At 42.3% G+C, this 26,519-nt stretch overlaps 1 protein-coding gene across 6 annotated transcripts in view; it reads right to left on the reverse strand.

Annotated features, from left to right (window-relative positions):
- lama2 (laminin, alpha 2) overlaps nucleotides 1-26,519 on the reverse strand; it is a 246,629-nt gene that overhangs the window by 129,414 nt on the left and 90,696 nt on the right. For all 6 annotated transcript variants that reach the window (XM_070544166.1, XM_070544163.1, XM_070544160.1 and 3 more), the window contains exons 9-14: nucleotides 24,484-24,662; nucleotides 24,305-24,404; nucleotides 23,916-23,973; nucleotides 17,950-18,052; nucleotides 17,549-17,689; nucleotides 5,421-5,585 (exon numbers count right to left, since the gene is read on the reverse strand). In XM_070544166.1, coding sequence (XP_070400267.1) covers nucleotides 5,421-5,585; nucleotides 17,549-17,689; nucleotides 17,950-18,052; nucleotides 23,916-23,973; nucleotides 24,305-24,404; nucleotides 24,484-24,662 — 746 coding nt within the window. The remainder of the gene's footprint in view (nucleotides 1-5,420; nucleotides 5,586-17,548; nucleotides 17,690-17,949; nucleotides 18,053-23,915; nucleotides 23,974-24,304; nucleotides 24,405-24,483; nucleotides 24,663-26,519) is intronic.

The following is a 26,519-nucleotide window of genomic DNA, read 5'->3' on the forward strand; positions in this document are numbered from 1 at the left end:
ACGACCAAGTTCACTAGTTTTTCAAACGGCGATCACCGAGAGGGCAAGCGCCTCGTGATTTTTATCTTGAGAGGGGCTATAGAAATGATATTTTCTTCTTCTTCTTCTTCAAGGAAATGTCCCAGTGATCCCAAAGACCAGTCCGCCGCTGGCGTGTGTGCTGCCAAAAGCTGCTTTCTTCTTCTTTCTTTTTCTCCAAGGCCATGATGCTTTGACTGTTTGAGGAATTTCAGTCTGGTTTTAGAGTATCACAGCACTGAAACTGCGTTAGTGAGAGTTACAAATGAAATTCTTATGGCCTCAGATAATAATCTTGTGTCTGTTCTAGTCTTGTTAGATCTCAGTGCTGCCTTTGACACAGTTGATCACAATGTTCTTTTAGAAAGACTTGAACATGTTGTAGGGATCAAAGGAACAGCGCTAGGCTGGTTTAAATCCTACCTGTCTGACAGATTTCATTTTGCAAATGTACATGACAAATCGTCTTCATACTCTAGGGTTACTTGCGGAGTACCACAGGGTTCAGTGCTTGGACCAATTCTTTTTACTAAATATATGCTCCCAATTGGTAAAATCATTAGACAGCATGGGATAAACTTCCACTGTTATGCTGACGATACTCAGTTATATTTATCCATTAACCCTGATGAACCTAATCGGTTGGGTAGATTACAGGCTTGCCTTGAATAAAAAATTGGATGACTCTAAACTTTTTACTTTTAAATCAAGACAAGACGGAAGTTCTCATCTTTGGACCAGAAATCCAGAAAAGGAAATTGCTTAGTCAATCACCTGACCTGAATGGCATTATATTAATCTCCGAGAACAAAGTAAGGAACCTTGGTGTTATCTTTGACCAGGACATGTCATTCAAATCCCAGGTTAAACAAGTTTGCAGGATTTCCTTTTTCCACCTTCGGAATATTGCTAAGATCAGAAGCATCCTTTCCAGGAGTGATGCTGAAAAACTAGTTCATGCATTTATTACATCAAGACTGGATTACTGTAATTCATTACTCTCAGGAAGTCCACGGAATGTAGTTAAAAGTCTTCAGCTTGTCCATAATGCTGCAGCTAGAGTTCTGATGAGAATTAAAAAGAGAGATCATATCTCTCCTGTCTTAGCTTCCCTACATTGGCTACCTGTTAAATTCAGAATAGATTTTAAGATCCTTCTTCTCACATATAAAGCTTTTAATAATCAAGCTCCATCATACATCAGTGATCTGACTGTTCCATACGTTCCTAACCGAGCACTTCGCTCTCAGACTGCAGGTTTACTGGTGGTTTTCAGAATATCTAAAATTAGGAAGGGAGGCAGATCTTTTAGTTTTCAGGCTCCTCTCCTGTGGAACCAGCTCCCAGCTTTAGTCTGTGAGGCAGACACCTTGTCTACTTTTAAGACTAGGCTTAAAACATTTTTATTTGATAGGGCCTATGGTTAAAATCTGATGTTAGCCTAAATCTGGACAAGTGGGGGAGTACAGGGAGGTGGAGTGTACAGTCGGTAAAGACGGCTCTCCCTTGCCCTGCCTCCAACATGCCTCCATCTAAATAGGATAGATTATCCAGAGTTATCTCTGTAGTTATGCTGCTATAGGCTTAGACTGCTGGAGGATACACTGACCACTTTCCACACTCTACTACTTTCTTCTACAATCTGCTCTTTAACTGTATTATTTTCTGCAATTTCAGCTGTTAACTTTATTTTCTCTCTAAGTGTTTTTCTCCCCAGAAGAAGCTACAATGATGTTATGCTGAGCTGTGGTGGCCTCATGGAGGGGGCCATCGTCTAGCACACTGCTGCTAACCACTTAATCATTCTCCCTCTCCTGATAATAACTTTTTGCTTTCCTTGACGTTGGATGTGCTACTACTAGTTTATCCGTTTAATTATAGATCCACTAGGATAAACACAACAAAGTTTATCTCTCACCAAATAGAATATTTACTAAGAAATCACAATATTACTGTCATGGTCTGTGTCTGCGTCTCACCTCATGTGTCTCCTTTTGTCCTCATTCGTCTCTAGGTGCTCCTTTTGTGTCTTCTAGCACCCTCATGTGTCATGTCTGTGTCTTCCTCATGTGTCTCCTGGTGTTCCCCATTTGCCCTCTAGTGGGCCATTCCCATCTGTACCGGGTCGGCCCGGGCCGGGTAGCCCCAGTCGGCCCCAGCCTGGCCCGGTTGATTCCACACATCCTTGTCTTAAGCCCATGTGGGCTGATTCTACCCACCAATAAGAGGCTTGCTCTAATGGAAGGTGTGCATTTGCTGTCAGCAGTGGGTGTGTTGGCCTTGGTCGGCCTGAAGCAGACCCCCTCGAGAAGAGGGCTGAGAATGAGCCTGTGTTGGCCCAGAAAAATACCAGGCCACCCAGATATGTAAACAACCTACGCTACCCGGCCCGGGCCGACCCGGTACAGATGGGAATGGCCCATAGGTTTCCCCCCTCAGACTTCCCTCTCCCAGGTCCTGTGCTCTCTTGGCCCCCTCTTAGCCACGCCCCTGTAGTTTCTTTCTGTAGTGTTTTCCTTTAGTGTCAGCTTCCCCTTAGAATATTAGTTATGGTTTATGCCTTCTGGTCTTTTGTTTTTCTCTTAGGTCATTTTCCTTTGTTACAGCCTTTCATTATTTAGTGTTTTTTTTCCCACCAGTGTTTTCTTCCTCCTCCCTGAGTTAGTAATTGTGTTCGCCTGGTCCCTCTCCCCACACACCTGCAATTCATCTCCCTCTCATCTTCCCAGTCTATTTAAGCCCTGTCTTGTCACTTGGTGTTTGTTGGTTCATTGTCTTATGTGTTGCGTTGTTTGTTCCCCTCTCGAGTCCCTGCTCATGTGTGAGCTTAGTTAATTTTGAGGTTTTTTTTTTTCAAGCTTTTGAGTACTAGTCTTTTTTGTGCGTTGGACTTTTCAGCACATCCACCTTAAATAAAGGAATTGTTTTTCTTAAGACCTCTCCTGCCTTTGAGTCGTTCTGGATACTTCTGCATCCTGGGTCCAACCTCCTCTCCTCAACGTGACAATAACTATAGACACATTACTTGTGTGTGTGTGTGTGTGTGTGTGTGTGTGTGTGTGTGTGTGTGTGTGTGTGTGTGTGTGTGTGCCTGTGCCTGCTCTGTCTTCTCGATCCCCAGTGAGTCATGGAGGATGGCTGCTTATACTGAGCCAGGATTCTCTGGAGGCTTCTTCCTGGTAAAAGGGAGTTTTCCTCTCCACTGTCGCTTTATGCTTGCTTAGTATGAGGATTGCTGTAAAGTCACTGACACTAGTCAGTGACTTGATGCAGTTAGCTGAGTTCCTTATATAGGAAACATTATTTCTGATTGGCTTAATGAACTGACCTGAATTGGAATGTTTATTATGTGAAGTGCCTTGAGACGACTTGTCGTGATTTGGCGCTATATAAATAAAATTGAATTGAATTGAGGATCTAGAGTTACATCGAGGGTGGAACTCTACCTAGTTGATGTTGGCCAGCACCTTCGTCGATCAGGTAGATGGGAAGCAAACAGCTGTGAGTTTGGATGGTCTAGGCGTCACATTTATTCCCTCCCCTACCTTGGTCCTGTCACCAAGCAACTATGAAGACTTTTAACAGGAGCTACAGAGAAGAAAGTTTTTTTTTAATCCTGGAGGAGTTACAGCAGCTGTACTTATCATGAGAGGTCTATTAAAATTAATTAACATTTAAAATAATTCATTTTAAATTACTTAAAATATTTTATATGAATGTCTAAAGCCCCAAATCTAAACATATTCAAAGATTTATAGCTGGAATTTTAGTCTGCCATTGTTGTTACAAAAATCTCCCATTCGGCCTGCAATGCATCTTGGGATACGGCGAGCTATGAAGGGTCCTCCAGACCCGTCGCTGCGTTTGACGTAATCAGCATTCACATCCGGCCAACAAAGGAAGCAACCCCTGGATCTGGAAACACCCCAAGCCTGAATAAATGACGTCTCCGTGGTGCCATGGTTACCGTAAATGGGCCTGTCATTTCAAATCTGCTGCAATTTTGAGAAGACTTTAGACTTTTGGTCACAAAAACACCCAAAAGAAGCTCCAAACAGGAAATTTACAGCTGAAATGCACTTAAAGCTTCTTTACTGTCAAATAAACCTGAGACCCTGAATGAATATTCTTTTAACAGCCAGCTCTCTCATGAGGATAATGACCATCCTCATGAGTGAGCAGTCCCTGGCAATAAAAAACCCAATGAACGCGGTCAGAAATCGCTTCTGGACCAATGACCATCCCTGCAGCAGGAGCATCCGTGGCATTACTGATACAGGAGGTCACGCAAGTGGTGCAGAACATTATCACACACACACATTAAAGCTCCTCCGCATCCGCCGCTGGCGTGTTGTTACGAGCGCAGCCCGTCGTTCCCAATGAAACATTCTAACATGACAAACACTGTTTGTGTGTGAAAGAGCCACATCAAGTCAAAGAGCATCCGTCTTTGGAACAGAATCAGAGAATAGCGCAAACAATTGCTTTTTCATACAGTAACGCACACACTGCTGCTAGCAGTCACACACTTACACACACACATACACGCATGCATACAAATACACACACGGCAGTGATTTGTTTGTTTCCCATGTTTGGAGGCAGAGTTCTGCTTCGCCGTCCCTAATGCCTCCAAAACACATCATTATCTGACTTATGTAGACCTGGGAGTCAGCGTGAGTGTTATTGTGGGAGCGTACGTGCTTGGTGTGTGTGTGTGCGTGTGTGTGTGTGTGTGTGTGTGTGTGAGCGCTAAGAAAAAAAGCTGTTGATTATCGAGTTCAACAGGCAAAACACTGTTTACCCCGAGAGACACAAAGCAAGTGAGAGAGACAGAGAAAAAGTGGAGACGAGAGAGCCGGGGGGAAGTAGAGGGAGATGATTTAGGAACAGCGAGGTGAAAAATGGGAGTCCTGGAGAGAAGGAGTGAGAGTTGGAGGAGCAGGAGCGATGAAAAGGAACTGGGACGGAAGGGCGGTTAGAGGGAGGGAGCCATCCAGGCTCAGACAATGGTGAGATGACAAGCCAGGCCTACGGGGTGGAAAGTAATGAAATTCAGTGGTGGATCCTCTAAGCCACGACACAGACAAGCATCACAGTCGCTCTGTTGTTGTGGAGGAGCAACAACTGCAGAAACATGGACTGCAGCTATTTACCAGCTGGAGTGATGGAGCCCAATCGAGCTGAGAAAAAAAAGTCAGAGCGATTTCAGAGTGGAAGGACGAGGAGGGAGGCGAACATCCCATCGGGATCCATTCTCACCAAGCACCCACCCCGGGGCTGAATTATAAGCTGTTTATGTGCTCAGCTTCCTCCTAATGAAGCACTTTCATTACTTTTAGTCAATGTGGCTCAAGCAAAGTCAAGTCATTCGTTTTCATACATGTCGGTGATTAACCAACCTTGTTTCCCAGGTATGAAGCAGGTGCACTCCAGTAGTAGGCGGAGCCAAGATTATCCACAACCTCCAGGTGTCTGATGCTGAGAGAGGAAGGCGTCTGCCTGTGGATAGGCCACACCCTCCCTCCTGTTTCTCCAACCAGGTGCCATCCAGCCAGAGTGGTCTCCTAAACACACACCATCAGGCCCAAGCAGAAGTCATTTACCCTCACTGCAGACAAACTCGTTCACTATGATTGGTCGGTATAATTTAAGTCATTTTGTGTAAGAGCATTGCCAGGATTGCACAATTTTTGCTATTCTCCTGATTTATTGCAAGTCTGGGTCTCAAAAAAGGGGTCAGCTTTCAATTTGCTGTTTTTATAATGGAACCTCAGCAGCCTCAACGTGTGAGGAGCAGTCAGGGGTTCACTACGGATGTTCAGTGAAAACTTATTGAATTCTGTTATTATGTTAATGCTTGTGGTCCATAAACATATTTATGTCAAATACCAAATTCATTCATTCAAACCTTCAGTTACTTAGCAAATTAAAATTATTTGTATGAAAAAAGACTTTTAACTTTCCTCCTTTCTTTTGTGACTCCCTTTCTTTAGGCACCCATCACTGAGAGGTGAAAGGTGGTCTTAATGCTGTGGCCTTGAGAGTCCATGTGGTTTTGAGCTGAAAGGATTTTAATGAAACTTTAAGAAAATAATCACTAGATGTGGCTCATTTACTGTTTAACATCTGTAGTAGAGGTCCACCAGTATTGGTTTTTCTGTTGCCGATGCCGATATGTACTGCCTATTCTTTTGGACTGATTTTCAGGGCCGACATCTAGACAAAACAGAAACATCTGCATCCATATTTGTGTCAGGATGAAACAAAAACATCTGCATCCATATTTGAGTCAGGATGAAAAAAACATCTGCATCCATATTTGAGTCAGGATGAAAAAAACATCTGCATCCATATTTGTGTCAGGATGAAACAAAAACATCTGCATCCATATTTGAGTCAGGATGAAAAAAAACATCTGCATCCATATTTGAGTCAGGATGAAAACAAAACATCTGCATCCATATTTGAGTCAGGATGAAAAAAACATCTGCATCCATATTTGTGTCAGGATGAAACAAAAACATCTGCATCCATATTTGAGTCAGGATGAAAAAAAAACATCTGCATCCATATTTGAGTCAGGATGAAACAAAAACATCTGCATCCATATTTGAGTCAGGATGAAAAAAACATCTGCATCCATATTTGAGTCAGGATGAAAAAAACATCTGCATCCATATTTGTGTCAGGATGAAACAAAAACTTCTGCATCCATATTTGAGTCAGGATGAAAAAAACATCTGCATTCATATTTGTGTCAGGATGAAACAAAAACATCTGCATCCATATTTGAGTCAGGATGAAAAAAAAACATCTGCATCCATATTTGAGTCAGGATGAAAAAAAACATCTGCATCCATATTTGAGTCAGGATGAAAAAAAACATCTGCATCCATATTTGAGTCAGGATGAAAAAAACATCTGCATCCATATTTGAGTCAGGATGAAACAAAAACATCTGCATCCATATTTGAGTCAGGATGAAAAAAAACATCTGCATCCATATTTGAGTCAGGATGAAAAAAAACATCTGCATCCATATTTGAGTCAGGATGAAAAAAAACATCTGCATCCATATTTGAGTCAGGATGAAAAAAACATCTGCATCCATATTTGTGTCAGGATGAAACAAAAACATCTGCATCCATATTTGAGTCAGGATGAAAAAAACATCTGCATCCATATTTGAGTCAGGATGAAAAAAAACATCTGCATCCATATTTGAGTCAGGATGAAAAAAAACATCTGCATCCATATTTGAGTCAGGATGAAAAAAAAACATCTGCATCCATATTTGAGTCAGGATGAAAAAAACATCTGCATCCATATTTGTGTCAGGATGAAACAAAAACATCTGCATCCATATTTGAGTCAGGATGAAAAAAACATCTGCATCCATAATTGAGTCAGGATGAAAAAAACATCTGCATCCATATTTGAGTCAGGGTGGAAAAAAACATCTGCATCCATATTTGTGTCAGGATGAAACAAAAACATCTGCATCCATATTTGAGTCAGGATGAAAAAAACATCTGCATCCATAATTGAGTCAGGATGAAAAAAACATCTGCATCCATATTTGTGTCAGGATGAAAAAAACATCTGCATCCATATTTGTGTCAGGATGAAACAAAAACATCTGCATCCATATTTGTGTCAGGATGAAACAAAAACATCTGCATCCATATTTGTGTCAGGATGAAACAAAAACATCTGCATCCATATTTGAGTCAGGATGAAAAAAACATCTGCATCCATATTTGAGTCAGGATGAAAAAAACATCTGCATCCATATTTGAGTCAGGGTGGAAAAAAACATCTGCATCCATATTTGAGTCAGGATGAAAAAAACATCTGCATCCATATTTGTGTCAGGATGAAACAAAAACATCTGCATCCATATTTGTGTCAGGATGAAACAAAAACATCTGCATCCATATTTGAGTCAGGATGAAAAAAACATCTGCATCCATATTTGAGTCAGGGTGGAAAAAAACATCTGCATTCATATTTGTGTCAGGATGAAACAAAAACATCTGCATTCATATTTGTGTCAGGATGAAAAAAACATCTGCATCCATATTTGAGTCAGGATGAAAAAAAAACGTCTGCATCCATATTTGAGTCAGGATGAAAAAAAACATCTGCATCCATATTTGTGTCAGGATGAAACAAAAACATCTGCATCCATATTTGAGTCAGGGTGAAAAAAAACATCTGCATCCACATTTGAGTCAGGATGAAAAAAAAAACCCATCTGCATCCATATTTGTGTCGGAATATAAAAACATCTCCATCCATATTTGTGTCAGGATGAAACAAAAACATCTGCATCCGTATTTGTGTCAGGATGAAACAAAAACATCTGCATCCATATTTGTGTCAGGATGAAACAAAAACATCGGCATCCATATTTGAGTCAGGATGAAACAAAAACATCTGCATCCATATTTGTGTCAGGATGAAACAAAAAAAATCTGCATCCATATTTGAGTCAGGATGAAAAAAACCCATCTGCATTCATATTTGTGTCAGGATGAAACAAAAACATCTGCATCCATATTTGAGTCAGGATGAAAAAAACATCTGCATCCATATTTGAGTCAGGATGAAAAAAAAACCGTCTGCATCCATATTTGAGTCAGGATGAAAAAAAACATCTGCATCCATATTTGTGTCAGGATGAAACAAAAACATCTGCATCCATATTTGAGTCAGGATGAAAAAAAAACCCATCTGCATCCATATTTGTGTCGGAATATAAAAACATCTCCATCCATATTTGAGTCAGGATGAAAAAACCCCCGTCTGCATCCATATTTGAGTCAGGATGAAACAAAAACATCTGCATCCATATTTGAGTCAGGATGAAAAAAACATCTGCATCCATATTTGAGTCAGGATGAAAAAAAACATCTGCATCCATATTTGAGTCAGGGTGGAAAAAAACATCTGCATTCATATTTGTGTCAGGATGAAAAAAACATCTGCATCCATATTTGTGTCAGGATGAAACAAAAACATCTGCATCCATATTTGAGTCAGGATGAAAAAAAACATCTGCATCCATAATTGAGTCAGGATGAAAAAAACATCTGCATCCATATTTGAGTCAGGGTGGAAAAAAACATCTGCATTCATATTTGTGTCAGGATGAAAAAAACATCTGCATCCATATTTGTGTCAGGATGAAACAAAAACATCTGCATCCATATTTGAGTCAGGATGAAACAAAAACATCTGCATCCATATTTGTGTCAGGATGAAACAAAAACATCTGCATTCATATTTGTGTCAGGATGAAACAAAAACATCTGCATCCATATTTGAGTCAGGATGAAAAAAACATCTGCATCCATATTTGAGTCAGGATGAAAAAAACATCTGCATCCATATTTGAGTCAGGGTGGAAAAAAACATCTGCATCCATATTTGAGTCAGGATGAAAAAAACATCTGCATCCATATTTGTGTCAGGATGAAACAAAAACATCGCCATCCATATTTGTGTCAGGATGAAACAAAAACATCTGCATCCATATTTGAGTCAGGATGAAACAAAAACATCTGCATCCATATTTGTGTCAGGATGAAACAAAAACATCTGCATCCATATTTGAGTCAGGATGAAAAAAACATCTGCATCCATATTTGAGTCAGGGTGGAAAAAAACATCTGCATTCATATTTGTGTCAGGATGAAACAAAAACATCTGCATTCATATTTGTGTCAGGATGAAACAAAAACATCTGCATCCATATTTGAGTCAGGATGAAAAAAACATCTGCATCCATATTTGAGTCAGGATGAAAAAAAAACATCTGCATCCATATTTGAGTCAGGATGAAAAAAAAACCGTCTGCATCCATATTTGAGTCAGGATGAAAAAAAACATCTGCATCCATATTTGAGTCAGGATGAAAAAACCCCCGTCTGCATCCATATTTGAGTCAGGATGAAACAAAAACATCTGCATCCATATTTGAGTCAGGATGAAAAAAAACATCTGCATCCATATTTGAGTCAGGATGAAAAAAACCATCTGCATCCATATTTGAGTCAGGATGAAAAAAAACATCTGCATCCATATTTGAGTCAGGATGAAAAAAACATCTGCATCCATATTTGAGTCAGGATGAAAAAAACATCTGCATCCATATTTGTGTCAGGATGAAACAAAAACATCTGCATCCATATTTGAGTCAGGATGAAAAAAACATCTGCATCCATAATTGAGTCAGGATGAAAAAAACATCTGCATCCATATTTGAGTCAGGGTGGAAAAAACATCTGCATTCATATTTGTGTCAGGATGAAACAAAAACATCTGCATCCATATTTGTGTCAGGATGAAACAAAAACATCTGCATCCATATTTGTGTCAGGATGAAACAAAAACATCTGCATCCATATTTGTGTCAGGATGAAACAAAAACATCTGCATCCATATTTGAGTCAGGATGAAAAAAACATCTGCATCCATATTTGAGTCAGGATGAAAAAAACATCTGCATCCATATTTGAGTCAGGGTGGAAAAAAACATCTGCATCCATATTTGAGTCAGGATGAAACAAAAACATCTGCATCCATATTTGTGTCAGGATGAAACAAAAACATCTGCATTCATATTTGTGTCAGGATGAAACAAAAACATCTGCATCCATATTTGAGTCAGGATGAAAAAAACATCTGCATCCATATTTGAGTCAGGATGAAAAAAACATCTGCATCCATATTTGAGTCAGGGTGGAAAAAAACATCTGCATCCATATTTGAGTCAGGATGAAAAAAACATCTGCATCCATATTTGTGTCAGGATGAAACAAAAACATCGCCATCCATATTTGTGTCAGGATGAAACAAAAACATCCGCATCCATATTTGAGTCAGGATGAAACAAAAACATCTGCATCCATATTTGTGTCAGGATGAAACAAAAACATCTGCATCCATATTTGAGTCAGGATGAAAAAAACATCTGCATCCATATTTGAGTCAGGGTGGAAAAAAACATCTGCATTCATATTTGTGTCAGGATGAAACAAAAACATCTGCATTCATATTTGTGTCAGGATGAAACAAAAACATCTGCATCCATATTTGAGTCAGGATGAAAAAAACATCTGCATCCATATTTGAGTCAGGATGAAAAAAAAACATCTGCATCCATATTTGAGTCAGGATGAAAAAAAAACCGTCTGCATCCATATTTGAGTCAGGATGAAAAAAAAACATCTGCATCCATATTTGAGTCAGGATGAAAAAACCCCCGTCTGCATCCATATTTGAGTCAGGATGAAACAAAAACATCTGCATCCATATTTGAGTCAGGATGAAAAAAAACATCTGCATCCATATTTGAGTCAGGATGAAAAAAACCATCTGCATCCATATTTGAGTCAGGATGAAAAAAAACATCTGCATCCATATTTGAGTCAGGATGAAAAAAACATCTGCATCCATATTTGAGTCAGGATGAAAAAAACATCTGCATCCATATTTGTGTCAGGATGAAACAAAAACATCTGCATCCATATTTGAGTCAGGATGAAAAAAACATCTGCATCCATAATTGAGTCAGGATGAAAAAAACATCTGCATCCATATTTGAGTCAGGGTGGAAAAAACATCTGCATTCATATTTGTGTCAGGATGAAACAAAAACATCTGCATCCATATTTGTGTCAGGATGAAACAAAAACATCTGCATCCATATTTGTGTCAGGATGAAACAAAAACATCTGCATCCATATTTGTGTCAGGATGAAACAAAAACATCTGCATCCATATTTGAGTCAGGATGAAAAAAACATCTGCATCCATATTTGAGTCAGGATGAAAAAAACATCTGCATCCATATTTGAGTCAGGGTGGAAAAAAACATCTGCATCCATATTTGAGTCAGGATGAAAAAAACATCTGCATCCATATTTGTGTCAGGATGAAACAAAAACATCTGCATCCATATTTGTGTCAGGATGAAACAAAAACATCTGCATCCATATTTGAGTCAGGATGAAACAAAAACATCTGCATCCATATTTGAGTCAGGATGAAAAAAACATCTGCATCCATATTTGAGTCAGGGTGGAAAAAAACATCTGCATCCATATTTGAGTCAGGATGAAAAAAACATCTGCATCCATATTTGTGTCAGGATGAAACAAAAACATCTGCATCCATATTTGTGTCAGGATGAAACAAAAACATCTGCATCCATATTTGAGTCAGGATGAAAAAAACATCTGCATCCATATTTGAGTCAGGGTGGAAAAAAACATCTGCATTCATATTTGTGTCAGGATGAAACAAAAACATCTGCATTCATATTTGTGTCAGGATGAAACAAAAACATCTGCATCCATATTTGAGTCAGGATGAAAAAAACATCTGCATCCATATTTGAGTCAGGATGAAAAAAACATCTGCATCCATATTTGAGTCAGGATGAAAAAAAAACATCTGCATCCATATTTGAGTCAGGATGAAAAAAAACCGTCTGCATCCATATTTGAGTCAGGATGAAAAAAAACATCTGCATCCACATTTGAGTCAGGATGAAAAAAAACCCCATCTGCATCCATATTTGTGTCGGAATATAAAAACATCTCCATCCATATTTGTGTCAGGATGAAACAAAAACATCTGCATCCGTATTTGTGTCAGGATGAAACAAAAACATCTGCATCCATATTTGTGTCAGGATGAAACAAAAACATCGGCATCCATATTTGAGTCAGGATGAAACAAAAACATCTGCATCCATATTTGTGTCAGGATGAAACAAAAACATCTGCATCCATATTTGAGTCAGGATGAAAAAAAAAACATCTGCATTCATATTTGTGTCAGGATGAAACAAAAACATCTGCATCCATATTTGAGTCAGGATGAAAAAAACATCCGCATCCATATTTGAGTCAGGATGAAAAAAAAACGTCTGCATCCATATTTGAGTCAGGATGAAAAAAAACATCTGCATCCATATTTGTGTCAGGATGAAACAAAAACATCTGCATCCATATTTGAGTCAGGATGAAAAAAAACCCATCTGCATCCATATTTGTGTCGGAATATAAAAACATCTCCATCCATATTTGAGTCAGGATGAAAAAAAACATCTGCATCCACATTTGAGTCAGGATGAAAAAAAAAACCATCTGCATCCATATTTGTGTCGGAATATAAAAACATCTCCATCCATATTTGAGTCAGGATGAAAAAAAAACATCTGCATCCATATTTGAGTCAGGATGAAAAAAAAACATCTGCATCCATATTTGTGTCTGAATTAAAAAACATCTGCATCCATATTTGTGTCAGAATAAAAAAACATCTGCATCTATATTTGTGTCAGGATGAAACAACATCTGCATCCTGAAAAGCAGCATTTTATCGACATGATCTTTCAAAAAGAAAAACCTGTAAAAATTTTAAGTCCTTTATTGGTTTTTACATCTGTTAGGCAGGAAGACCTGAAACTGACACCTTGAGAGATGTTTTTAAACTCCCGAGTGACGGTTGTGTGTGTGTGTGTGTGTGTGTGTGTGTGTGTGTGTGTGTGTGTGTGTGTGTGTGTGTGTGTGTGTGTGTGTGTGTGTGTGTGTGTGTGTTTGAAGACAGACACACACGTGTCTTTGCAATTAGCATAACCTTGGCTTCCCCTTTTGAGCATGCGCGCGCGCGCACACACACACACACACACACACACACACACACACACACACATCTGTGTCTGAATCAGAGCTGTCATCCTGTCAGCCTCGCCTCCCCCTCCTCCCCCACCTCACCTGTCAGTTATAAACCGTTTCCCTCTTGCCTCACCCCTCTCCTGCCTCCTGCCTCTCTTCTCGTCTTTCCCTTCTCCTTTCTTGTCCCCTGCTCTCTTCCTTTGCTCTTCTCACCTGCACTCCCATCACTCTCACCTAGACTTAGTAAAGATGGTCTTTTATCTTAAGAATTAGTCACCGATTTATTAACTAAACTCTTTTAACACTTGATCTAAATAAACTTGCAGCTGCTAAAAATTCTACCGAATCCAATCACAATTACGACATTCTGCCACAAAACTTTACGGTAAAGCAGGCTGACGGGTAACCAACAGGTTAGACTGGAAGTAAACTAGATCTTAGATCTGTTTGTTGCTTAGAAACATTATTTGGTCATAATCACAGCGGGATGCTGTAAAATGATATATGTTTCATATAAATGTAACATCTGTGATCTTTATTATACGAAAGGGCTAAATAACTTATTGTTATTAAAAACAAACAGACAAAACAAGTCTGTTCATTCTTATATTAACAGGCTGTAAGTATGGGACTTGTGGACTTGTCTGAGACTCTGACAGATCTGCGTTTTGACACATAAAGTGGTCACAAAGACTTTTGCTGCCTGTGGAACCATCAAGACCCAAGTCTGCCCTTTTGAAGGCCTGAATCTCTAATCTTCTTTTGTTCTTGGCAAACGGATGTGATCTTCTCAGAATATTGGATGGTTTCCATATACATTTTTGGCAGCTGCTGTGTCATCTCTGCATGGTTTTGCCAGAGCAGTCAAGGAGTTTTCCATTTTACCTCGTAGTTGTGTGAAGTGTCTGAAAGTGGCTTTATTGCTAAACTTGTCTGTTCCCTCTTTTGTAGCACAGTTCTTCTTTAGAAGGGTTAAATGCAGTAGAGGTCATCCATAGGGGGCGCCAGAGCGCCAACCTCCCTGATGTAAAAGGAGATTCCATTAATTGTGTGTGGCTACTAGAGATGGGAATTGCGGCATCAACAAGTCATCTCCATGTTTTTGTTCTGCTCAGCTGCTGAACCAGGTTCATTCACTGTGCTGATTTAAATCACCTGGTTTAGTTGCTTAGCAGAAGAAAAACATGGCATGGAGATGACTTGCAATCTGAATTATTTATTCATCATTTTCACCAGCTGTCTTTCATTAAACAGTAAATTTCCTCCTTAAAACTCACTAGTTTCACTCCTGGGGTGCTGGGAAAAGCACCCCGAGCTGCTGCTAAGCAGCCAATCGTGGTTGGTTGCTAGGGGGAAGTGGAGATTTCTTGGCCAATCAGCATCACCTAATGAATATTTCTGGGATAATGACCGACAGCGCCCTCGCTAGGAAAATAGCTAGCTTGCATGCTAGAAGAAGTTGGATCTCATTCCCCTCCTCCCTAATTCTCTCTCTCTCTCTCTCTCTCTCTCTCTCTCTCTCTCTCTCTCTCTCTCTCTCTCTCTCTCTCTCTCTCTCTCTCTCTCTCTCTCTCTCTCTCTCACACACACACACACACACACACACACACACACACTGTTGGTTTATATAGATAAAATATGTAGCTGCTGCAGAAATGTGTTTATTTGGTTACATTTTATGCGATTCTGATCTTTAAAACTGGATATTTCTATGTTGGTGCCGCCTACTGGTGGACCTGAGTATTGCGCTTAAAGGCATTCTTAACTGAGACACACGGACTGTTGGGAGACTGAAAACACAAGAGTTATGATGAGAATTAAAAAGAGAGATCATATCTCTCCTGTCTTAGCTTCCCTACATTGGCTGCCTGCCAGAATAGATTTTAAGATCCTCCTTCTCACATATAAAGCTCTTAAGAATCAATCTCCATCATACATCAGTGATCTGATTGTTCCATACATTCCTAACCGAGCACTTCACTCTCAGACTGCAGGTTTACTGGTGGTTCCCAGAATTTCTAAAAATAGAACGGGAGGCAGATCTTTTAGTTATCAGGCTCCTCTCTCGTGGAACCAACTCCCAGCTTTAGTCTGTGAGGCAGACACCTTGTCTACTTTCAAGACTAGGCTTAAAACATTTTTATTTGATAGGGCCTATGGGTAAAATCTGATGTTAGCTTAGATCTGGACAAGTGGGGGAGTAGAGGGAGGTGGAGTGTACAGTCGGTAAAGACGGCTCTCCCTTGCCCTGCCTCCAACATGCCTCCATCTAAAATGCTAGGTTATCCAGAGTTAGCTCTGTAGTTATGCTGCTATAGGCTTAGACTGCTGGAGGACACACATACCACTTTCCACACTCTACTACTTTCTTCTACAATCTGTTCTATAATTGTATTATTTCCTGCAATTCCAGCTGTTAACTTTATTTTCTCTCTAAGTGTTTTTCTCCCCAGAAGAAGCTACAGTGATGTTATGCTGAGCTGCGGTGGCCGCATGGAGGGGGCCATCGTCTTGAACACTGTTGCTAACCATTTAATCATTCTCCCTCTCCTGATAAGAACACTTTACTTTTGTTGATATTCAATGTGCTACTACTAGTTTACCCGTTTAATTATAGATCCACTAGGATAAACACAATAAAGTTTATCTCTCACCAAATAGAATATTTACTAAGAAATCACAATGTAACCATAGAAACACTACTTTGTGTATGTGTGTGTGTGTGTGTGTGTGTGTGTGTGTGTGTGTGTGTGTGTGTGTGTGTGTGTGTGTGTGTGTGTGTGTGTGTGTGTGCTCTATCTTCTCCATCCCCAGTGAGTCATGGTGGATGGCTGCTTATACTGAGTCAGGATCCTCTGGAGGTTTCTTCCTGTTAAAAGGGGTTTTCCTCTCCACTGTCGCTAAATGCTTGCTTAGTATGAGGATTGCTGTAGTCACTGACACTAGTCAGTGACTTGATGTAATTTGCTGGGTTCCTTATATAGAATTTTATTTTTCTGATTGGCTAAATGAACTGACCTGAATTGGAATGTTTATTATGTGAAGTGCCTTGAGATGACGCTTGCTGTGATTAGGCGCTTTATAAATAAACTTGAAATGAAAATACCTAATTTCAAAATAAAATGTGAATAAAGACAAAAATGGACCTTATGGTTACTCTAAAAGGTTCACACGGTAAGCTTGTGTATTTATTTGAGGAATATTATTACTGTTGCCTTCTTTATCTTTAAATCAGACTTCATTTTTAAAACTGCTTATTTGCAGAAGGGAAATAATTGTTTGGAATTGGAGCTATTTTCCCAGTGTCCACTTGAAACCTTAAAACCGTGTTTTCACCAGTCGCCACTGGTTAGATTACACGACAATGTTAAAACAGCACAATTAACGGCCAAAGTTAGGAGTTTTGTTCTCTCAAACGTCAACTTTATCATGGTGGTTTAATATTTAACCCTTATACGACCTTAGTGCATTTTTTGTGTGCTCAAAGGACACTAACGTTAAAAAATTAAAGGGTTATATAAGGGTTAAAGTAAAAATTAATTTGTAAAAGTTTAAAGTTTTTCAGACACGATGGGTCTGACCAAATGTTTACATCAGCCCATGAGCATCTCTTTTCTTTTTCACTTCCAACTTAAACCTTCTGAGCAAGAACAGTTCAAATGTGCATCACATGCACACGCCTCATTGGATGCAGCTATGGTTTTAATTAAATGCAGGTGAGGACTGGCTGTGTGTTACTGATAAAAACTATTAAAGCTCACAGCTTAACTAATAATTTTCCAGTCCATAAAAAGATACAAAGACCTCAGCTAGAGAAGAACGGTGACGTTGCTCACATTGTCGTAGCTCCAGGTGGAGGGCGAGCACTGGCTGGAAACACCCATGCAGAAGCACTTGTCACAGCCGCGTCTGTTGCCGCGCTGCAGGTTGTAGAATCCATGTTTGCAGCGGTCGCAGTTCTCTCCCTCCACGTTTTCCTGCAAGTAAAATAGATGAAAGAAACATAATGAGAAGTGAATGCAGCAAAGTTTATGAGCTGTCCTCAAGCAGGAGCAGAAAGCATGTTATTGAAGTGTTAATGTGGTGAAAATAATGATGACAGGGAGAGAAAGGTTAATGCAAAGTACTTGTCATTAAGTGTGAGCACACGAGCGTGAGTGTGTGTGTGTGTGTGTGTGTGTGTGTGTGTGTGTGTGTGTGTGTGTGTGTGTGTGTGTGTGTGTGTGTGTGTTAGTACCTTGCACACGCAGGGAGTTATGCACGGGTCAGTGTTGGTGCTTCCTTCCACGCTGCATTCGCACCGCTGACAGGATGGGAAGTCCTTGTAACCAACAGCACATCTGTAGACGATGGGATCAACACAAGTTCACATAGCAAAAAATGTGAGCAATGCTATCCTCGCCAATGTTCCTACTACTGTACTGTATATATGATGTATTTATGATTTACCCCTCAGTATTTATTATCACTGCTCACTTAAATGATGCCACTGGACCACTTTCCAAATGTCAGAGAACCCCAAAGTGACAAATACCTCGGGTCCGCAGTGATCAGAATCTCATATTTGTGTCTTACTGATGTTTTATTTTTTAATTTGAATTTTTTTTTTTTCTTGTCAATGAACTCTTTGTTAATGTCACTGGACTTTTATGTGACAACCATCTCGGGACTACAGATGGAAATTAGCCCTAGGCTACAATCTGGCGTGTTTACATTCATGCTATCCCTACATGTACGTTCATTAACATGCACTGTCCCAAATAAAATATTCATTCATTCATTCATTGTCCATTTTCATAATTGCTGCTGCTGTTTTTACTTTGCTCAAACTGAGTTGGTCAGGCTGCGTCTTGGCCTGATGTTCTACGAAGATAACACGATCCTGGACAGGAAGTCACGCAGTAACTTCTAAATATAAGTCAGATGATGTCCCCTTCACGCAGGCCGAAGACCTAGACCTCCGACGGCCTTAAGATGGTATTAGAAATACACCTGAAGCATCAACAAACGTTTTCACGGCAGTTTAATCAATCAATCAAACTTTATTTATATACTGTAGCACTTAATCATGCAACACATGTAACTCAAAGTGTTTAACAAATTAAAAAGGCCACGCATACCCACATTCCATCTCATCCCCAGAATTTTAAAAACAGTCTGACAATAAAAACCCTTTCACAACACTCATCCTCTGGCATGCACACATGCCCCTCCCCCCAATGGAAAAAACCATGATGGGCTGAGATCAGAAGAGCCAAATCAGCTAAGATAAGGAAAGGCCATCAGGGGAGCCATCCGCCCCGACAGCAGCAGATCTACAGCAGCAGCCGAGGCACTGACACAGGGCGCCCAGGGCAGGGAGGGTGGAGGCCCCCACCTCCACCCAGGCACACCTGGAAAGCACCCAGGCCGCCACAGCCGACCACCGCCCCCCCGGGGCAGAGGACTCCCACAGAGGAAACACTGGAAAAAGGTTAAATTAAGGTTAAAATATAAGATCGCCAGAGCTAAAATGAGAATTGTAATATAAAAAGTTATACAGAATAATGTTGATCATAAATCTATGGTAAAAAACTCAGTTTAAAAATAGCAAGTATAAAGAAAGAATACATAAAAGAAATAAATAAATATATATATATATATATATATATATATATATATATATATATATATAAAAATAACCTAATTAATTAATTAATTTAAAATGCGATAGTAATCAGTTTAACATTCTGGTGACAATTTTTCAGGTGCCTGGGACCTTCAGCTCTCGCTGAGGAGATTCTGCACTGATTGTGAAGTAGCTAGGATGAGGATCAGCACCTCCAGGTCTGAAAAGGGTGGATTGCCATCTCTGGGTTGGAGCAAGGGTCCAACGACAAATAGAGGTCGAACATGCAGTCTTGTTCATGAATGAGGGAAAGAGGATGCCAACTGAGATAGTTTAGTTCAGTGGTTCCTAACCTAGTCTGGGACCACCTCAGGGGAGTTGGGGTTGGGGGTCCTGGCTTCTCAATAACACTGGCAAAGGGGTCCTCAAGGAGGAAAGGTTAGGAACCACTGGTTTAGGCGTTTGGTCAACCCAGGTCATGATGGAGGAAAAATAGCTCCAGGGTGGGACTTCTTTGGGTCTCACTGGTGGAGGCTACTACTGGGGCTGGTTCCCTCACAACCCAGACCCGAATAAGCAGACAACAAAGGATGGACAGACAAGTTTGGTCTTTGTGGTCCACGGATATGGAGCAGGTGGTAGGGTCACCTATCACTCAGTTATGAGTCATGGAGGCTGTGGAGACCATAGAGCCATGTATGTCCAACGTAAGAGTGAGACTGATTTCAACAGAAAAACCTCCATAATTAAGTCTCGTCTCGTCTTCCTCCGCTTATCCGGGTCCGGGTCGCGGGGGCAGCATCCCAACTAGGGAGCTCCAGGCCGTCCTCTCCCCGGCCTTGTCCACCAGCTCCTCCGGCAGGACCCCAAGGCGTTCCCGGACCAGATTGGAGATGTAACCTCTCCAACGTGTCCTGGGTCGACCCGGGGGCCTTCTGCCGGCAGGACATGCCCGAAACACCTCCCCGGGGAGGCGTCCAGGAGGCATCCTGACCAGATGCCCAAACCACCTCAACTGGCTCCTTTCGATCCGGAGGAGCAGCGGTTCTACTCCGAGTCCCTCCCGAATGTCCGAGCTCCTCACCCTATCTCTAAGGCTGAGCCCGGCCACCCTACGGAGGAAACTCATTTCGGCCGCTTGTATCCGCGATCTCGTTCTTTCGGTCATTACCCAAAGCTCATGACCATAGGTGAGGATTGGGACGTAGATCGACCGGTAAATCGAGAGCCTGGCTTTCTGGCTCAGCTCCCTCTTCCCCACGACAGATCGGCTCAGCGTCCGCATCACTGCAGACGCCGAACCAATCCGCCTGTCGATCTCCCGATCCCTCCTACCCTCACTCGTGAACAAGACCCCGAGATACTTAAACTCCTCCACTTGAGGTAGGACCTCTCCCCCCACCCGGAGGTGGCAAGCCACCCTTTTCCGGTCGAGAACCATGGTCTCAGATTTGGAGGTGCTGATCCTCATCCCAGCCGCTTCACATTCGGCCGCGAACCTACCCAGCAAGAGCTGAAGGTCAGAGCTGGATGAAGCTAGGAGGACCACATCATCCGCAAAAAGCAGAGACGAGATTCTCCTGCCACCAAACTCGACACACTCCACACCACGGCTGCGTCTAGAAATTCTGTCCATAAAAGTGATGAACAGAACCGGTGACAAAGGGCAGCCCTGGCGGAGTCCAACCCTCACTGGGAACAGGTCCGACTTACTACCGGCTATGCGGACCAAACTCACGCTCCTCTGGTAAAGGGACTGAATGGCCCTTAACAGAAAGCCACCCACCCCATACTCCTGGAGTGTCCCCCACAGGGTGCCCCTGGGGACACGGTCATAAGCCTTCTCCAAATCCACAAAACACATGTGGATTGGTTGGGCAAACTCCCATGCCCCCTCCATCACCCTTGCAAGGGTATAGAGCTGGTCCACAGTTCCACGGCCAGGACGAAAACCACATTGCTCCTCCTCTATCTGAGATTCAACTATCGATCGGACCCTCCTCTCCAGTACCTTGGCGTAGACCTTTCCAGGGAGGCTGAGGAGTGTGATCCCCCTATAGTTGGAACACACCCTCAGGTCACCCTTCTTAAAGATGGGGACCACCACCCCGGTCTGCCACTCCCTAGGAACTGCCCCCGATGACCACGCAATGTTGTAGAGACGTGTCAACCATGACAGCCCTACAACATCCATAGCCTTGAGATACCCAGGACGAACCTCATCCGCCCCCGGGGCTCCGCCGCTGTGTAGTTGTTTGACTACCTCAGCAACTTCTGCCCCCGAGATCGGACAGTCCATCCCCAGGCCTCCCAGCTCTGGTTCCTCCTCGGAATGCGCATTGGTGGGATTGAGGAGCTCCTCAAAGTATTCCTTCCACCGTCCGACTATAGCCTCAGTTGACGTCAGCAGCTCCCCATCCCCACTGTAAACAGTGTGAGCGAGTTGCTGCCTTCCTCTCCTGAGGCGCCGGACAGTTTGCCAGAACCTCTTTGGAGCCGATCGATAGTCTTTCTCCATGGCCTCACCAAACTCCTCCCACGCCCGAGATTTTGCCTCGGCAACTGCCACTGCTGCACCCCGCTTGGCTGTCCGGTACCTGTCTGCTGCCTCCGGAGACCCACAGACCAGCCACGCCCTGTAGGCCTCCTTCTTCAGCCTGACGGCTCCCCGAACCTCTGGTGTCCACCAGCGGGTACGGGGGTTGCCACCACGACTGGCACCGGCCACCTTACGGCCACAGCTAGCAACAGCCGCCTCGACAATCGCAGAGTGGAACAAGGCCCACTCGGACTCAATGTCCCCCACTGCTCTCGGGACGTGGTCAAAGCTCTGCCGGAGGTGGGAGTTGAAGACCGTCTTGACAGGTTCTTCTGCCAGACGTTCCCAGCAGACCCTCACTATGCGTTTGGGTCTGCCAGGTCTACGCGGCATGTTCCCTTGCCATCTGATCCAACTCACCACCAGGTGGTGATCAGTTGACAGCTCCGCCCCTCTCTTCACTCGGGTGTCCAAAACATACGGCCGCAGGTCAGATGATACGACTACAAAATCTATCATCGACCTGTGACCTAGGCTGCCCTGGTACCAAGTGTACCGGTGGGCATCCTTATGTTCGAACATGGTGTTCGTTATGGCCAAACTGCGGCTTGCACAGAAGTCCAATAACAAAACACCGCTCGAGTTCAGATTAGGTGGGCCGTTCCTCCCAATCACACCCCTCCAGGTCAAGCTGTCATTGCCCACGTGAGCATTGAAGTCCCCCAGCAGGACAATGGAGTCCCCTGATGGAGCACTATCTAGCACTCGTCCCAGGGACTCCAAAAAGGGTGGGTACTCTGAACTGATATTTGGCCCATAAGCACAAACAACAGTCAGGACCCGTTCCCCGACCCGAAGGCGCAAGGAAGCTACCCTCTTGTCCCCCGGGGTAAACCCCAACACACAGGCAGAGAGTCTCGGAGCTAACAAAAAGCCAACCCCAGCCCTCCGCCTCTCACCCGGAGCAACTCCAGCAAAGTAGAGTGTCCAACCCCTCTCCAGGTCTCGGGTTCCAGAGCCAATGCAATGTGTCGAGGTGAGTCCGACTATATCTAGCCGGTACCGCTCAACCTCTGCCACAAGCTCCGGCTCCTTCCCCGCCAGCGAGGTGACGTTCCATGTCCCAAAAACTAGTTTTCTTGTCCGGGGATTGGACCGCCAAGGCTCCCGCCTTGGTCTGCCACCCGATTCACATTGCACCGGACCCTTCATGTTCCTCCTGCGGGTGGTGGGTCCACAGTTGGACGAGCCCATGTATCCGGTTCGGGCTGGGCCCGGCCGGGCCCCATGGGCGAAAGCCCGGCCACCAGGCGCTCGCTCACGGGCCCCAACCCCAGGCCTGGCTCCAGGGTGGGACCCCGGTAACCCTCCGGGCCGGGTACTCCGACTCTTCATTTTAACTGCCATGAAAGATCCTTTGAACCGTTCTTTGTCTCACCCTTCACCTAAGACCAATTTGTCATGGGAGACCCTACCAGGGGCACTAAGTGCCCCAGACAACATAGCTCCTAGGATCATTAGGGCACTCAAACTCCTCCACCACGATAAGGTGACGGTTCAAGGAGGATATAATTAAGTATTTTTGAAATTAATATTCATGAATATGGTAAATTAATTTAGTAGGAATTAAATCATACAAGGAATTTCTGAAGTTCCATCTAACTCACAGAACTTTTTAAGGTCCAGGCTCCTTCCCTTTCATGCTTCCTGATGGTAACAGACTCACGTTTGGAAACGGTAACACAGTTTTTAAACAATCTGGATCTATTTGCATTTGAAGATGCACATCTGCACAAAGCCTGTTTCACATCTGTACGGTGGTCAGCGTTTTATATTTTGTGTCGACTGATAAGATCATTTGAGTTCCTAATGGAACCTTTTTTGCAGATTCAGAATCCTAATTTGAACGGACATGAGCTGAAAGGTTCTGCTCACCTGTCACTATATGTCTGCTTCTTTCTTTGTGTGTGTGTGTGTGTGTGTGTGTGTGTGTGTGTGTGTGTGTGTGTGTGTGTGTGTGTGTGTGTGTGTGTGTGTGTGTCTGCCAGTCGCTCACCTGTCACATCGCAAGCCCCCAAAACCTTCTTTGCACCAGCATGACCCCGCTGGCTGACCTGCCAATCAAACACACACAGACATAGAAGGTTCAAAAACTAACGTGGGAACAAAAAATCTTTGAGGAAGTTGCAACCGAAATAACTTCAATTACATAAAACTAATGTACAGAGGTGTAAAATTATCTTAACACAGAGAGACATTTCATCAGCAGAAGCTCCGGCGTTTGTTACAGAGCTTCAATAAAACAAATCCCTGAGGAAATCAAGGTGGCCGAGCGAGACATTAAAAGTCTCTTAAAAGAGAATTAAAGCACAACAAGGAGCTGAAATTATTTATAATACGACACAAAGTTAGAAAGAACAAATGTGGAGGAAGTTATTTGTGTACTGGAAGTGGCTTGGCTCGGATCTGCGACGCATGATTGGCTGACAGAACCCTGTGGGTCACACGAGCATGAGATGCAGGGATGGTCCTCATCTGCACTCACCTGGACAGGTGAAGAAGAGAAACAGTTGTTTAACTAGAGCGTTACTGGTGAGCTGATGGTGTGTGCTGGTCAGACATACCTCTGGGGGTCTATAGTAACCAGGAATGCAGCTCTGGCAGTTGACTCCAGCTGTGTTGCCACGGCAGCCGATACAGACTCCGCCCCCCCTGTACTTACCATGGATGTCCAGACTGAGCGACAAATCAGCGACTGTCTGGTTAAAGTAGCACTCCTCTGCCTTATTGTGGCAGTTACACTCTGAAAACAGAGATTAAAAGCTGATTAAATTATTCATTCGGTTTATTCACTCAACCCAGCGGCTAACTTATGGGATCTGTTTGTTGTGTATGGGGTTAGGGTTAGCCTTTCAGAAAAAGGTTCCTGGTTTATATTTTGACTGTGGAGGGTGTGTTATCGCGGCAGTCCAAGAGCAACAACAGACATGTTTTCCTGTTCGCTCTGCACGGCCTCAACTCTGGAATGAGTCAACTTTTCTCCAGTTAGATAAAAGGAGTTGGAAATCCAATGAAAACTTTAACTCAAGGATGTATTTTCGACTTTAGGTCAAAGGAATCCCAGCTGGGCTAAATGTCTGAGCCTTCAGATTAAAACTCTTACAGAGAGTTTGTTAAAAGTTTGGAGTAACAGAATCGTGGTTGTTGACCTTCTCAGAGACAACAAAGACTTTCCAACTCACTGTCAAAAATCCACATTATTATGTGGTACTACAGAGGAGAAAACTTAGTTTCCTTTATTAGACACAACTACACAGACGGCTAATCAGCCAATTAGATGGCAGCAACTGGATGCATTTGGGTATGCAGGCGTAGAGGAGGTCAGCTGGTGAAGGGGACACCAACCATCAGAATGAAAAAGAATGAGAATATAAAGTACTTATAGTATAAATGTACCGTGACCCTTGGTACCAGTCTGAGTTTGTCACCCACAACTATCTCTGGGTTTACAGTGAACAGTCCAATAAGAGACGAATATCTCCAGAACTGAGTCCAACCCAACGGCATTCTTCAGGTGCATTTCTCCTTATGGGTATGCCAACGTCACCAATGCTGGCCCCAGTACTGCTCCGGTCCTAAGTACGCATCATGGAGAGTTCGCTCAAAGTTAAACAAGTCAATAAATATCTTAATATTTATTGAACTTAAAATAGAAAACAAAATCAAAATGGGGTGTTGGGATCCTTCGGGTCCTTTCTTCAGTCTAGTACAGGGTATCTGCAGGTTTAAGGGAGTCAAATTTAAGACTTTTTAAGACCTTTTTTAAGGCCTCTTTGACCAAATTTAAGCTACTTTTGAAATTAAATTTAAGCTATTATTTCTAGCTATTGCCTGGAACCGCGTAAAAGTGGGATTAACCATCCAGTTACCATCAAACTTGCACTTCCTCATGGCGCAAGCTCCCACTAGCTTAACCAATTAATGTGCTCATCTAAAAATAGTCCCCTGTCACAACCAACTGAATGTGTATGGTTCTGCTTACGCCAACACCATACACAAAAAATGCTGAATACTTACTAGAAATTCACAAAATTTAATAGAAACAAAACGATTTTGTTTATTGGGTCTTTGGTAATCTAAGACCTTTGGAAACTGTATTTAAGTATTATTTGTCATTTTTAAGGATTTTTAAGGCCTTAAATTTGGAAAAGCAAATTTAAGACGTTTTAAGACTTTTTAAGGACCCGCGGATACCCTGTAGTAGTGGCTGCAAGTGGCCACACAGGTGCCTGATTACTTTTTTTATATATATTTTTACGGCTTTTAAAAATAATTTTGGCCGATGACCGATATAGAAAAAAATCAATTTATCGGTCGGCCTCTACTTTACAATATCCACAAAATGCTAATTAGCCAACCCACTATCAGAATAAAAGCAGCGTTACTTGAAATAGCTCAGTTTTCATAATAAATTTACTTTTTTCTTACCATACCATACCAAGTTTATTTGTATAGCACATTTAAACACGGCATGAGAGCCGACTAAAGTGCTGAACAAAAATACATAATAAATACAATCAAAAATAAAAACTAAATCCATTAAAATTGAGTAATTCAAATAGAAAAGAAAAGGAAAAAGAGAATATGTTAGACTGAATTA

The sequence above is a fragment of the Nothobranchius furzeri genome, chromosome 2, assembly GCF_043380555.1.
Source record: "Nothobranchius furzeri strain GRZ-AD chromosome 2, NfurGRZ-RIMD1, whole genome shotgun sequence".
Taxonomy (NCBI): domain Eukaryota; kingdom Metazoa; phylum Chordata; class Actinopteri; order Cyprinodontiformes; family Nothobranchiidae; genus Nothobranchius; species Nothobranchius furzeri.